The sequence below is a fragment of the Prunus mume genome, linkage group LG2 (assembly GCF_029339155.1).
Source record: "Prunus mume cultivar Tortuosa linkage group LG2, ASM2933915v1, whole genome shotgun sequence".
Taxonomy (NCBI): Eukaryota; Viridiplantae; Streptophyta; class Magnoliopsida; order Rosales; family Rosaceae; genus Prunus; species Prunus mume.
In genome coordinates, this window is record NC_142699.1 from 44,942,167 (window position 1) to 44,957,422 (window position 15,256).

At 34.9% G+C, this 15,256-nt stretch overlaps 1 protein-coding gene across 1 annotated transcript; it reads right to left on the reverse strand.

The window, feature by feature from the left end:
- Window positions 1-1,302: 1,302 nt before the first annotated feature.
- On the reverse strand, window positions 1,303-10,525 carry LOC103322289 (histone H2A deubiquitinase (DUF3755)). Its single transcript, XM_008224193.2, has 7 exons — window positions 9,940-10,525; window positions 7,295-7,394; window positions 6,515-6,580; window positions 5,136-5,250; window positions 3,622-3,704; window positions 2,601-2,662; window positions 1,303-1,778 (listed from the first exon to the last, which is right to left on the reverse strand). Exons 1-7 carry the CDS (start codon window positions 10,137-10,139, stop codon window positions 1,670-1,672), a joined length of 735 nt encoding a protein of 244 aa, XP_008222415.1. The 5' UTR covers window positions 10,140-10,525; the 3' UTR covers window positions 1,303-1,669.
- Window positions 10,526-15,256: the final 4,731 nt, after the last annotated feature.

The window sequence follows — 15,256 nt, forward strand, 5'->3', positions numbered from 1 at the left end:
GTCTATCACCAGATGGATGGATTTAGGCTCGAGCTCTACTCGTTTATTCATGACGTTTGAGGGTTGATGAAGATTACTTGCGAAAAGTTTGCATGGAATGAAAGACCTAGATAAGCTCAAAGCAATTATAGTAGTCAAAACAAAAGCTAAAAGCATTACATCAATTTTTTTTTCTTTTTTGTACGTAGTTTATGTTCGCTCAGTATTTTCTTAGTGTATTTTCTATTAATTCGTAATTTTTATTCTTCCTTCTTCTGTTTTTGGGTCAAAATTAGGAAGGAGAGAGGAAACTCACAAACACGGGTATCATAGGGGCTTCAACCCATAACCACTTGGGAACACACCAAAATTCTGAGCCAATCCAACTAATACCCCATTGGTCATTTTATTCTTTCTTTATGATTCAATACTTAAACTCCGTCAAGCTTGAATATTATTATAAAAATGGACCAGCTTATTTATACAAGTTTGTGATTGGGCATTTTCCAATGTTGTCTGAAGCAGGAAATCATTTCCATGGAATTAAATTAACCAACATGTAAGTAGGGTATTTTGAATATTCCTCCCATTCAACTTCTCATATTGTTGCTATCGGTGCAATTGGGGATACATGGAACACAAGATGTATTTAGTGGGAGTTCAAAACGATGAATTTGTAAATACCAGAGTGTTGGCAACATGGTTGGAGACGCATGAACACATAGTCGCCAATCTAAAATTCTATCAGCAACATATATCTTCATCCTATTTTGGGTCATTTGAAAGTTTGATATGAGTGCAAGCAGTTTATCATACAGAACTTGAAGATTTCTCTGCCATGCCTTGTTGCTGGTACGATTTCCAATGTTCATCCCAACAGTGATTTTTGTCAAGTTCTGCTCGTTCAACACGGCAATTCGTCGGTTGGAACCAAGCCCAACCGCTTCTAATTCATTCAATTTATTATGTTCTTGGTATTCACCGATTTCACTCAAAAGCTATCACTACTAGCTGTTTACTAGTGATGTGTGCTATCTACAATAGTAAGTAACCCACTTATACAAATGTCTTCTGGTTATATGCTACCAGAAGTAAAATAAGTCCACATTTTGATTGTTTCTCTCATTTCTGCACCCTAAATCGCTCTTAAGCTTTGTAAGGACCATTAGCAACACTGGATGACAGTAAAATTGTATAGCTACAGAATAGATTTGATATAGCAATGCAGCAACAACCATATGTTTTACTTGATCATTAGCTGCCTGCGCCGGAAGATAAAAGCACGACACTTGTGACGAGGGATACAAAGAAAAATACAGGAAATACATGAAATCAAGTAATTATGATTACTCTTTCATTCCCCAATACATATAAAAAATAACAGAAAGAATTTTATTTCCTACTTTCAACAGGGCAGCTAAGTCATGCCTTAGCCTAGCTATGCAAAGGAAAAAATTAAACCAAGCATGAAATACTAAAACATAAGGGTAAAAGAAAAACTGACATCTGCATAAACAATTAGATCCCCTGCAGTTTTTGAGATGAGAAAGGTGGGTCAACTCCAATTTTGTTGTCTGGAAGTCAGGATTTGGTTTGAGAAATTCCAGCTGCATTGGGAGGCTGGATGCTGGTTTGAGTACCGATCAGAAGAAGCCCATTTGAAAACAAAGACCAAAATACGGAAGGCAGATCATGATTGCATCTGATGGGGTGGGATGCCCACATGGGTTGCTAGCTCCTCATTCACTTTCACTGGAAGCGGTGGCATCTGCTTCATTACGTCTGGCATGTCATTCAAGCTGTAGAGAAATTTGGAAGTTAAATGGATGAATTTATATGTAAATGTAATAAGTCAGCACACATCAATGTTCATATTTTTAACAGAAAATGAGATCAGTGGAGGCATTTTCTACTCTTTTGCACAACACAGATAAAGTCAGCAATTGTCGCTGGGGAAGTCTTGGAAACAATGCAATGACACAAGTTTAGTAACTGAACATTCAAGAATTCACGTTGTACACTCGAACCAATCGTAAACTGCATTAGTAATGTTGATCAGATGGAGCAATCATTTTAATCTATAAAGAATTTGTGAAGGTTAATGCAAATAGTTCAAAATGATTAAAAAAACAACTAGCTGATCATGGGGATTTTGAGAACTTGTGCATTTGTAGACCAAGGTTCAATAATCAAGGTCATTTTGATACAGCCTACATACATAATGACAAAGGTCAAACTGATGTAAATCCAGGGGACAAGTGCCCATCATTGACAAGATAAATAAAGTCATGAATGTCAAACATGACAATCCTCATATTTCTTCTTCTCTTTTGTTAATGAGCTCTGAATTCATTAATTTAGGAAACAGGTGGCTTACTAAGCTAGTAGAAAGAACAACAGTGGCAACAAACATAGGCATGTCATATTGTCAATTTCTGTTCTTACAACAGAAAATACATAAATATAAAATATGTGATTTGTGTGCACATGGAAAGAATGCAAGGGAAACAAAAAAGAATAATAAAAAACCATGCAATTGCAAAGGAAAAGGAAATGCGTCAAGTGATCCAAATTTCAACTTATAATGACAGAAGTTTATATAAACAAAGTTCATAGCATACTCATTCATAATTTTGAGAATGTTATCTCGAGTTTGGCAGAAGAGGTTGATGTTCTCCTGTATCTGAAAAAACAGATGGACAAAATAACTCATTTCAATTACAAAAGCGTCAAGAATGTATCTGAGAGGGCATTATTGCCAAGACTATATATCATTCTTTAGCTCAAGTCATTCCTTCAAATTTATATAAACAAGTTGTTCATAAATACCATTAACATAAAGAAACACCGACTGATTTTAAAGCAAACAATGGCTACCCATAGCGGAAACTTTTTGTTATGGTGGAGTGTCATTAATTGAAGCTGAATGTAAAGTATATTCGTAAATATCCATTAAAAAATAAGTGCATTATCTGCATTAAAAATTGCAGAAATGGTCGGATAGCATTTTAAAGAGAGAGACATAAAGTGATCCTCTGATTCATCAACCAGATGACTGAGCCATCCATTAGAAACAATTGCAACATCTGAAGAAAAAAAAAAAGTTGTATCTTATGTTATTAGATTCAAATACAATGTTAAGGAGAAAACTGAGGCAAATGTCTCGACTACAAGCATCTCTTTAGCCATGAGTCCCATCAGAAATTAGGAAGAGCGCATTTCTGCTACTTTTCAAGACTGTAATGATGTTGTCTCTTAAAGATCTGCTCATGTGAGGGATATATTTTGTCATCGTGTTGTAGTTGGCTGATGGTTTGGGTTTTCATTTTTGCTTTAGAGGACAAACTGTCCTCTGTATAGTACAATCTCCTTTTATTAATAAAGTCTTGTTTCTAAAAGGAAAAAAAAAATTTGAGGCAAATGCCTTGAGTATGTCTAATGCAATAAACAAATATAATTACTGGGTTGTGCTGCTTATTATTTAGAGATTACCAAGAAATGGAAGCCAATATTCATCACTGACACATAAAAGGCATACAGAAGTGCAAAACTTAGCTTTGAGATTTTCCTGATACCATCTGGCTTTCAGATAAATTAATAGCTAGAATGACAGGAAACAAATGCATAATGACAGCTCTCTACCTGGAAAGCTGCAAGGTTCGCAGAAATTTGATTCAGGGCTTGTGCATTTTGCTCCAGAAGCTCTCCTGTAATACCACCAATGGCTGCAAACAGAACAAGCAATTTTTAAACAAACCATTACAACAGTACCTTCAAAGAGGAAGCTCTAGATATCAGCAACCCAAAATTTTTTAATTGCAAGGCAAACAACCTCCATCCAAGTCCATAACATCAGCAGCAGTCAACGGTAATAAGTGGAAATTATAAACTGTTCATTCACTTTCAAAGCTTATAAAGTAAACCATCTAGGCTAATAGTACATGATTGATTGAAAGATTAAAACAAATACACTTCAGAAATTTGAAACGACATAATTCATGATACCTAAGTCATTGATAATATGATATAGAGAAACTGAGAGACCATGAATATAAGACTTTACAAAGATGGACCTAAAATACACATGTTAAGTTCAATGGCTCTTGTTATTATCCAAATAATAAATGAATCTTTTCTCCTTTTCAGTCTACCACAATCATAAATAAAATAAGTGAATAACCAAAGACCTACAGAAATCATTTTTAACTCTTTTATACCTATATGCCCTACAAGAAAACAATACAGGTTGAGTAGCTAAACAAGAAATCCAGAGTGGACCTCAACTTCCAGTATCCAGATGTATGCATTCAACTTTCACTGGAATAAAATTAACCAAGTCAGTGAATACTCCCAAACAAATAAAAGATACAGTGAATACTGCCAGTCTGGTTGTTTGTGTCCAACATCTAAATGAAGCCAAGGCCAGGGAAGGATGTTTTTGTTTGGTAGGAAACAGAATTATAAGGCATTCAATCTGAATGAAAATGATTGAATCGGACCACACACAAACTTCATAAAGTTGACCATATAAAGGCTTGCCTTGGATCTGGAATTAAGAGTCAGGCTTGTTTTGGTTTATCTGAAACCAGCTCCGGAATTCTTTTCAAACACTATTATTGTATTTCTCCACCATTATTTTTCAAGAAAGCTCTAAGTTCAAGGATTTCGTGGCTATCCTATGTCACATATGCTCTGAGACTGTAATTCAAGATTCATGAAAATTTAAATATGTCAATTAAGCTTCTTAACAAATATTTGACTACTTATGGCTAACCTGACATGATTGACAACATTTTAGCCTTAATTAGCCAGAGATCCATTGAGAACCGTAATTTACATACAAAAGCTACTCCAACTCATAAACACAGATTCTTGTGAAATATAAGCAAAAGGGCACATCAGCACAGTGACCACAATTAGAGGCACATATTTGGGCCTGCATGATAAAGATTTTACTAAAATCAAAATACCTTAAGTGATAATCCTTTCTCATGCAGTTAGGGATTCAGAAAATATGTGGGAATGGGTGTGTAGATCAAGTAAACAATGTATTAATAAATGAATTTACCTTAGGTGCAAGACGTATAAACAAGCCAAAGTTCGATCAAAATATATTAAACCTGTGCATAATAGGTTTAGAAAGTATACAACCACACCTTTGTATGAGATGCCATCATCATTGTCCATAGTAACCATTGGGGGAGCATAGGGAGCAACATTGGGCCGGCCAGCAAAGTGAGATGGCTTTGCTGAAGTATCAATTACTCTCTCCTAAGAAACAAATACAAAGACATTCCATGAACATTTTGTAACACAGGAAGCAGGTAAACAAACATAAATTAGAGGAAAAGGTGCAACCTGAAATATATGATGTTTAACAAATAGTGAATCGGGGGAAATCCATGACCAAGAAAAGAATAAGAAAAACTACTCATTTTTGCTTATTGGAGTGGGAGCACAAAGTAATACGATACTTTGGCTGGAGAAAATACTACATTTCTAAGTTTACAGTGTTTATTTACAAGTTAAAACAACAATCAGGCCTTCTAAGGCACTGAAAAACAAAATAGCGTAATTGCTGCAACTGGAAACTATGAACTAGAATCCTAGGAGCAGATTTCATCATCAGCTTTAAAATGAGATCCAAATATGATTTCTAACACTTTATTTTTGGTTACATAAGCTTCTAAAAATTTTCTACAAGATATTGCTAAGACGTAGCAAAATTTGTAGCATCTGATTTCTTTTTCATTCTTCCATTGGCTATCTATGCACGAAAAGGAAATTAAGAAGTACGGAAATTTGGTACATTTTCTGAAGTATGTCAGCCTATTAGACAATAGAATATACAATTACATAATTTTCGTTTTTGTCAAAGTTGTTAGAATACTATTATTATTATTGTCATTCTAGACTAGGATTATTATTATAAATATCTATTTCATGGATTTGGATGTTTGTAAATGCTTTGCACAAGCCTAGACACTCTTTATAGTGTTTGGTTGAAATAGAAAAAAAGCCCTTTTCTGGGGTTGAAGAACTATGAGTTCTCAAAAAAGTACCTAACAGGTGATCTTTCATGAAGGACTACCAGTTCTATGTAGTATTAACAAAAGCGCGCTACTGAATAAAATGCTTAATATAGAAGCCCTCGCGAACATAATCATTACTAAAGTTAAGTGGCTGATTAGAGAACCCTAAACCTATTCTCTAATCTCCCTTTCTCTTCTCCTCCTGAAATCAAAAATTTATTACGACTTAGCAAGTGAATTGCATAACTTCAAAAAAAAAAAAAAAAAAAGAGAAAAAAAACAGATTTAGGGAACTAATGTAAGTAAATGACAAAAACAGCTTCACTTCTGTTCTGTCACAGGGGCATGACAAATTAGACTATGTCATACAACTTTATAGAATCAGAAAATCGTAACAGATATTTAAATAATAATAAATTAAATAAAGAAACCCAGCCCCTTTATTTAATGCCCATGAGCCTTGGCCCAAGTGGCATACAATGGACTGAGGGTAGAGAACATACCTTTTTATCTTTGCTTTTCCTTGTTAAGTTATGTTCTTCCTTCCTTCTCTTGCTGTTTTCCTTTTTCTGGAAAGGAAGTGAACCAAGAAAACAATCAAAATACAGTTTTGAAATGGTAAAGAATATTTCAAACAGGTACTAGCTTAAGTAAGATGCTAATGTGTTTGCAATATTTGTAGCTTGTTTACAGCTACAAGCTACAAAAATTTATGCTTCTCACAACTGGTATAATAGGGAAGATTCTCTGTTACTTGCTGAACATTGCAGCAGTCTTTTGGTTTTCCAATACTTTACTATGTCACGTGGTTAGCAACATATATAATACATATTCTCCACAGTTCCAGTCACTAGATTATAAAATTGTGATGTCAAAGTTGAAAATATATAATTATGGACCTTGCAAATGATAATTATGAAAATATGATTTAATAATTGCAAAAGTAATTATTTTCTGGGACTGGGGAGAAAACAAAGCATATCATGATGCATTGACAAAAACAGGCTCAGGTCACAATTTGGGAGCTCATGTCACTTTCCTTGCGCATAAAAATTAATTGCGACCAGAATTACCAAGGGCCATCCACAAAAACACAAGGTTATCGAGTTAAAAAGATATTTCCAAGACAAACTTAAATGACCGGTTTGAGCCTTGCTTTTTTCTTGGAAGGGAAGTACAAGATCCCCAAGGAAACATACATCATCATAGCTCATTTCATGGATCATAATCAAGAATAGCCTACCAATTTTGGGCACTAATTAAGAAAAAGTAATTAAGCTTACAGTCATCCATCTGCAACGCAATGCCACATCTCGGACAGTCTTATTCTGCAGCTGCATAGCTATCTTTGCATACCGGATTATGTTTGATTCTGTTGAATATCTGAGAGGTAAATATTAAGACAATATAATTAGATAAACTCATGAATAACGGGAATCAGAAGAAAGGAAGAAAGGTAAATGGGAAGTTCATTCCAAAGCACAAAATAAAGTTTCTGAAAAGTGAACACAACAATCATATAGACAGCAACTTACATATCTTTCTTATTTTTTTCCTGGTCTGAACCAACTTACATGTCTATCCTCACCATAAATATTCATCAGTTCTAATGATAAGAAAGGTACTAAGAACCATATCTGTGAAGATTTGAAATCTTAAACACAAGGACATACATCGCCAGAGACTTGGGTAAGAAAATAAATTACAACACTCATTCAATTAATGATGGTATATAGACAAACATGGCAATTTTCAATACACATTTGGAAAGCATTAACAAAAAGCAAACATCCATGTGATGCACCTTTCTTTTTTTACTTCTGTTTATCCAAAGATCCAATTTTTTTGAATCATTGGGAGATTTTAAGAACTATAAAACCCAAATTGGTTACATCAATAGGCAGGGAAGTTTAATGCTAACCTTAAAAAATGCAAAATATTGGGCCCCTCCTAAATCCAATTGGTATATGAATGTGAAACAATACCATCACCTAAATACATTGCGGAAAACAAATCGATGGGATGCACCTTTTTTTTTCCCTTCTGGTTATCCAAACATCTAATTTGTGTGAATCATTGAGAGATTTTAAGAACCATAAAACCCAATTGGTTAAATCAGTTGGCAGGGAAGTTTAATGCTCACTTTACGATTAATTAGACACTGCAAAATATTGGGCCCTTTCTAAATCCAGTTGGTATATGAATGTGAAATAATACCATTACCTAACTAAGATTTCATTCATCATCTATGCAGAAGCTTAGAAAGTTTTATTGGTTCTTGAATTTGTCCTAATCTTGAAGTTTATTTGTTTTTGAATTTTTCCTAATCTCTTTCTAACCAATCTAAGGTCTATTCTGTGAATGCGGAATGAATATAACACTGAAGCTACCATCCATGAGCCATCTTCAATTTCTAAGTCAGCTTGGCCAATTTTGTTAACCAAATGTCACAAGAAATTGGCTCCAAGTTAGAACAATAAAATAAAAACCAATATAAGAATTTCTTCAAAGTGTATATCATATATGTATAATTGGGTGCAAATTCATGATTAAACAAAAATGAAGTTAATCAGTTTTCATGTCAGTGATGAGATGATCTCAGTGATTTTGATTTTTTTTATTTTGAATAAGAAACTTCCACTGAAAGCACCAAGTGCACGACCCTTACCAAACCAATAACAACTACAGAGATTAAAAGTAGAAAACAAGGAATCAACAAATATGTCATAAAGAAAAACAAACATATCAGAAAAGTTATAACTTATATATATATATATATATATATATATATATATATATATATAGTGATGAAAATGGGCTTTGGATCTCCATCAAGCTAGATTTTACATACTCATAAATCCAAATTCCTACTAAACACGCTATACTAGCAATAAAAGAGCCAGCTTCAGCACTACCCTATTATATATCCCAAAGAAAACCTCCCTGCTAACTGCAAATATTTCAACTGACATGCAGAAAGACATAAGACCCAAAATTGATCATTTTCAAATTCAAATCCAAGACCAATTTGAACATACAAAGCTCCCCTACTCTAGTCATATCACATTATCAACACTCTAATAAAGTAAATAACGACAGAGCCCAAATGACTAACTATATGGATATGTCAGAACATGTGCATATAATATCGTAACTCATCCACTTAACTCAAAACTTTCCAACAGGATTTCTTGTTTGACATGTATAACAACATGAGGAACCATTAAAAGCTTCGACAGCTGCCTAACAAGCTCAATTTTCTTTCTTCTTTGAAATGTTGTTGTACTGAAGATACTGTCATATAATGCTAGCATAAACTCGCATACCATCACATGAACATTGAACTACCAGTTTAAGTTCTTTATATGCTACTTAAAACCTGGTTACACCACTCTACAACATACTTAAGTCATATTTGTATCATATCTATGAACCTTTACTCCAAATAATTTATTGCAGGCTCTTCTAAGGCTTTAAATTCCATTAAATACCACAATAACTGTCTCCACATAATCATAAAATTTCCCCACTTCCAAAACCTCCTTTGATATCACATATTGATGGAAATACTAATACGCCATATCATACCAGATACTAAGATATATTTGTAAACAGATTTTAAGGACACCAAGCCTGTTCTATACAAGATAGTAGTATCAACTATCAACCACAGCAGCATTTTTATCAACTCCTACAAGTCACACATATAGAAGAAAAAGGAAGACACAATTAAAAGTATTCAGGACCGAAATTACTTTTAAAAAGAACTGAAGAAAAAAAAAATTAAGCAATTTAAAATTTTATAAATAAAAAAAACACCCAAAAAGTTAATTCCGATTCATCTAGAATTCAAAATGAAAACTAAAAATTCTCAAAAACAGTTGAATGCAAACTCCAAGAACCTCAAACCCCAAAATTTAATACTCACTTGGCGAGCCCATCGTCAAGAATTGCCTGCTCCTCTGCGCTCCAATCCATAGAAATACCCGGGTTGTGCTTCATGGCCATGGCGGCACCGGAACTCTCCGGTGCCGACACCGGCGCAGAGTTTCCATTACTTGGGTTGGTGCCGTTGAACGACGACGAGGCGTGGCTCGGTTCTTGGTGGTTCCCAGATGGGTTAGCCATAAACAATTCTAGAATTTTGAAAATTAACAAAGTTCTGAATTCTAGCACCGAATCTGACCCAAACCCAGTTCTCAGAATCACGGAATTTGGCCGTTGGTTCCCGCCAATTTCGGTGTCCCTCGACGAAATATCGAAAACCCAGATAGAATATATAATATATTGAAAACGAAAAACAGAGAGATTGGATAAGTGAGAAAGACTGAGAGAATTTACAAAAATCGAATCTTTTTACATGTGAATATACAAAAATATGAGACTGAAGGGAGCTCTACGCAAAGTGAAGTACTGAAAATTGAAGAAAGAGAGATGTACGGAAAATCAAAGGGGGGAGGGTTTTGACGTTTGAAGGTGTATTACATTAATGTTTTAATATATTCTTCTTGCAATATTTATTATTTTTGGGGCTCTTTGTTGTTTCTGGGGTTTCTATTTTCTTTTTGTGTCTGGGTTTTCTTTCTACTGCTTATTTTTTTCGGGTAAAGATTTGGGTTTCTATTTTCTTGCCCTGCAACTTGTTGCACCACAGTCCGCACCGAATAAGGAATATTTTTTTACAGAAAGGAAAGAAAGCGATTGACAAAATCCATTTTCTCTCTCCCTCTCTTCTCTGGTGTTTTATTTTTACGAACTCCCACTTTTCTAAAGAGGAAAAATCCCCACGCATAATTTTTAATGTTTAATTTTTATGAACTCCCTCTTTTTATGACTCACTTAGCCTAATCAACCACTAGCATCACCACATCTGGACCCATACCCCACTCATTGACAGGACCGTTTCGAATTCCTGAGAATCTGTGATGGATCTAGTGGTAATTTCGACATCACTTTGATGTTGGGCCCACTTACTAAAGAGGGACAAGACTTTCTCTGAAATTTCGATAGTCTCCCTAAAAAACGGACATTTCCCAATTTTTTCAACATGGTAAAACACAATTATATAATCCCAACAGCAAACATTCATAATGTAAATTCATGCAATTTATATAATAGGCCTCCGGCCTTACATCCAACCCTAGCATGGGAGATAACATAGCATATCTAAATAATTTCAGTTTACAAACTAAATGAAGTTCAACATAAATAAAAATAGATAAAGATTGTCCTACTGGAAGTCGGGGCTCAGAAGTACAAGACTCGGCTCGACCGCTTGGCTCAACTCAACTGCTGCTGGGGGGGCGCAAAACAAAAAATTGTGAGTAGACAAAAACAAAGTTTTGTTATATTTGAAAACAACATATAATAACCCCACCGTTTAGAAAACGATGCTGAAAACAACATGCATTCAAAACTGATGTAGATGTATATAGCTAAGCTAAAACCAAAGTGAAATCCGTATTCTTGTAATGGTATACTAACACCCATCCCATTTAAAACCTTTTCCATTTTCCCCAAACTACTCTCTCAAAACACGTGCCCATTGGCACGGCAAGCGAGAAAGGATCCTCACCGACAAATAAGAATGACTATATATATATGTACTTATATTATATATATATATATATATAAGTATGACCACTACCAAACTTGTATCGGGGAAACAAAGCAACCAGGGTATTGTTTGACTAGACCACATAGAAGAATCCTCAATTGACCATGTGGCTAAGGAACGAGTCGTCCAATCGGGGAACTGTCTCACCAGACGTACAACAGAATTCTCAATATTTGTATGCCTATGACAAGTCCTACGCGCTCAGACTAACCTTGCTAAGGGTCTACGAAACACCCGGTCAAAGATGCTCGGGTTCCAACATATCCGAGTATCCCAAACTTTCAAGTATCCAATCCAAGTATTCCAAAACTAGGGAGGTACATAGGGTAGTGCTAATAGCACTCAAAACTGACTTAAATCACAACCCAACTCACATTTTATAATCCCTTTCCAACAAACCCATGTGGCACACATCCAAATATAGACAGTACTCTCCAAAAATAGCATATATCAATACAAGATAATCACAATCTGCAAATATCCAATTATATTTCAAATACTTTCATAAAAATACTATATTTCAACAATTAAATATATAATGACTTCAATAATCAAATAATGTTATAGAAATAAAAATAATAGAGTATGAAAAGTACCACTGAATATTGGGAGTAGAATTGTATTTGCTCTTGTGATGTTTACACTGACAGAATTTCCTCTCAGATAGAACTCACTCACTTTTGTTTCCTCTCACTCTTCCTTTCTCTTCTTTCTATTCTTTCTCTTCTCTTCTCCGTTAGTGTATTTTACAAGTGAATGAGCAAGCCTATTTATAGGAAAATTGGATGGCTTCATTACCCAACATCATCATTAAGCTTATGACTAATCTTCCTTCTTTTCCTTTATGTGGGCTTCACCACTTTCTTTACAACACTCCCCCTTGGAGACCACATATGATATGGAATATGCCTCGTTAAAAACCTTGTCAGTAAAACCCAGTGGGACAAAAACTAGTTGAAAGGAAAAAGAGTACATAACCATGTGTAACATAAAATTCTGTGTATATTGACACGTGTGCAACACTGCCTTGTTAAAACCTTGCCAGGAAAAATCCAGTGGGATAAAAACCTAGACGAAGGAAAAAGAGTACAGTGTGTGAAGGTCCTTATTAACAACACGCTCCCCCTGATGCTTGGTAAAATATCTTTAAGTCATACTGTTGATCATCTTTCTGAATATCATAGTTCGCACTGCTTCTGTGAGTCAATCTTGTAATATTGTTGGATACTCCCCTTGAAACGTATCTCCCCCTGATATCTTCATGACTATCTTTCTATGGGGAAGATCTTTCGGATTGAGTGAATGATGTAGCCACCAACAATTCATGTAGTTGAGTAAGTAAATATATTTCCAGAATGCTATCTCTATGTAAATCATAGAAATTTCTAGAGTTCGCATATCCAACGAAACCTGGGCTATTTGTAAGTTTACTTGAAAAGAATATGCATGTATATGGTGTTATGCGGAGCTAGCCTCAAATATGCCTCACATCATCCCAAAGTGGTGGTGATGGAGCTGAGCTCTATCTGGAAAACATAGTATCCGGTCCAATGTACTTCCGAAAAATTATTTAAGTGCCCAACAGATAATTCACATAAAAATACTTCAATATCTTCTTAGTATAAGCAATAATCTCGTTGGCATAATGCTCCATCTTCAGGCCAAGACAAATATTTCTTGAACTCTTCAGGAGTTTTAATGTGTTATAACCATATCATAATTAATGTACTCACTGAGGCAATTTATGCCTATTTAGTATTGAGTACAGGTTTTGTGCTTCAGGCATATGTCATTCAAGGACTTGCTTCATGCAATTGCAATCCTTTCAATGATTTTATTTAAAGGATTATACTTTATGACACATTATATAGCTTTAACCCAGCTATTTATACATCTTCAGGGAATCGCTTCTGGCGACATGCTCTGTGCATTTAATAACCCTTAAAGATAACATGTTGGTCTCCGTAAATGTGCAATAAGAGGGCACAATTGCATCTGTAAATATGGAGAAACCCAACATTCCTTGTTTCTACCAGAAACATTGTGTCATACAAAGTGGGTATATTCCCTTTTAATCCAAACACTCAAGTATAACTTTTAGTACTAACATCTTTTGGGGTTCGTACTATGGGTTTGTTCTTTCACGTTCATTCTCATCTGTAATGGAATTGCCTCTTTCCATTTTGGCCAATGGTATTGTTGACATTTAATAATTGAACGTTGTTCCAATCAACACAGCTCATTGATGATTTGAGTAGTTACTCCAAAACCAAAAATTGTCATCAATTCATGATCCCATCATTCTCATGTGCATGCACATGCATCAATTATAAGCACTTCTTTGCTTGTGGGTACCCAAGCCACTTCAAGGGGCTTTTATTGTCTCTTTCTAGACAGATATCTCTTATAAGATGAATTATGTGAGAATGTGGATCATAACCGAGAATGTGGATCATAACCTCAAATGGAGTATTATTTAATAGTAGGGCGTGGATAATATCCATTTAGGGAGTTGGAACATTTAGAACCCATATATCTGTCATGCTGCAGGCATACCACAAATTAATACATGCATGTCAATTAATTGTCCTTCTGGGACCTTAAACCATATAATTTGCTACGCATTAGGCATGCATCGTATTAATATTGACATGTTAAAGGATTGTCCTTCCGGGACTTCAATCCACATTATTTGTTACGCAACAGGCGTGCATCATATTGATCACTGCTATGCCCATGTTCTGTTCTTATGAGACTTTAATCTATGCAGTGTATCGTTAATGTATTCAACTTGCAATCTGTGAAATTTACATTAATAATTCATGAATACATATCAGAATGATACAAGCCATTCTTCTGGAATGGTCATAATACAAGTCGTTCTTCTGGACTATAATGCAAGTCATTCTTCTGGAATGGTCCTTTGCATGGCGTTCTTCTGGAATGGTCTTATCTCCCCATTTGGTTACCTTTCAAGATGTTTTATAAAATATCAAAATAAGTATAAAATAACACAAGTATTGCTTACATCCTTAGGTGGGAGAAAATATTTTTTTTTTCTCAAGTATCATTCAAGTTCATATAGGCCCAGTAAATATAATGTAGCGCTTGATGATTTAGTTATATCTTGCAAGAGCAAAAAAATCACAATTCTTCTCTCTGTCAAAAACTAATAACCCTTAGAGTTAGGATCACTTCATGGATTTTTTCTTCAGATGTTCATTCTAAAGAAATAAAATCCCTTATGAACAGAGAGTTATAAAAAGAGAACAAATGCAAAAAATTGTGATATTAATTGCAGGATAAGGTAAGCAATCAAGGAAGGAAGCTGGTGGGAGCAGACAACAAACTCTCATTTCTCCAAGTTTAGAAGGACCTCAAGAGATTAGAGCATGTGGTCATCTTTACAGTTCTCCGATGTAGCAGAAACGTGATCAGGGACAGTCTCTCTTCCTGAATGGATGATCAGAGATAGTCTCGCTTCTCAAGCACATTGAGTGCTCACTGATAGGAAAAACAAGTGGATATCGCATCACTATGTATGGAGAAAACTGGATGTCTTCTGCAAAGAAAATTTCGTTCGTAATATATTTATACACAAATAAAAGGAATAAGTAGATCCAGTGAA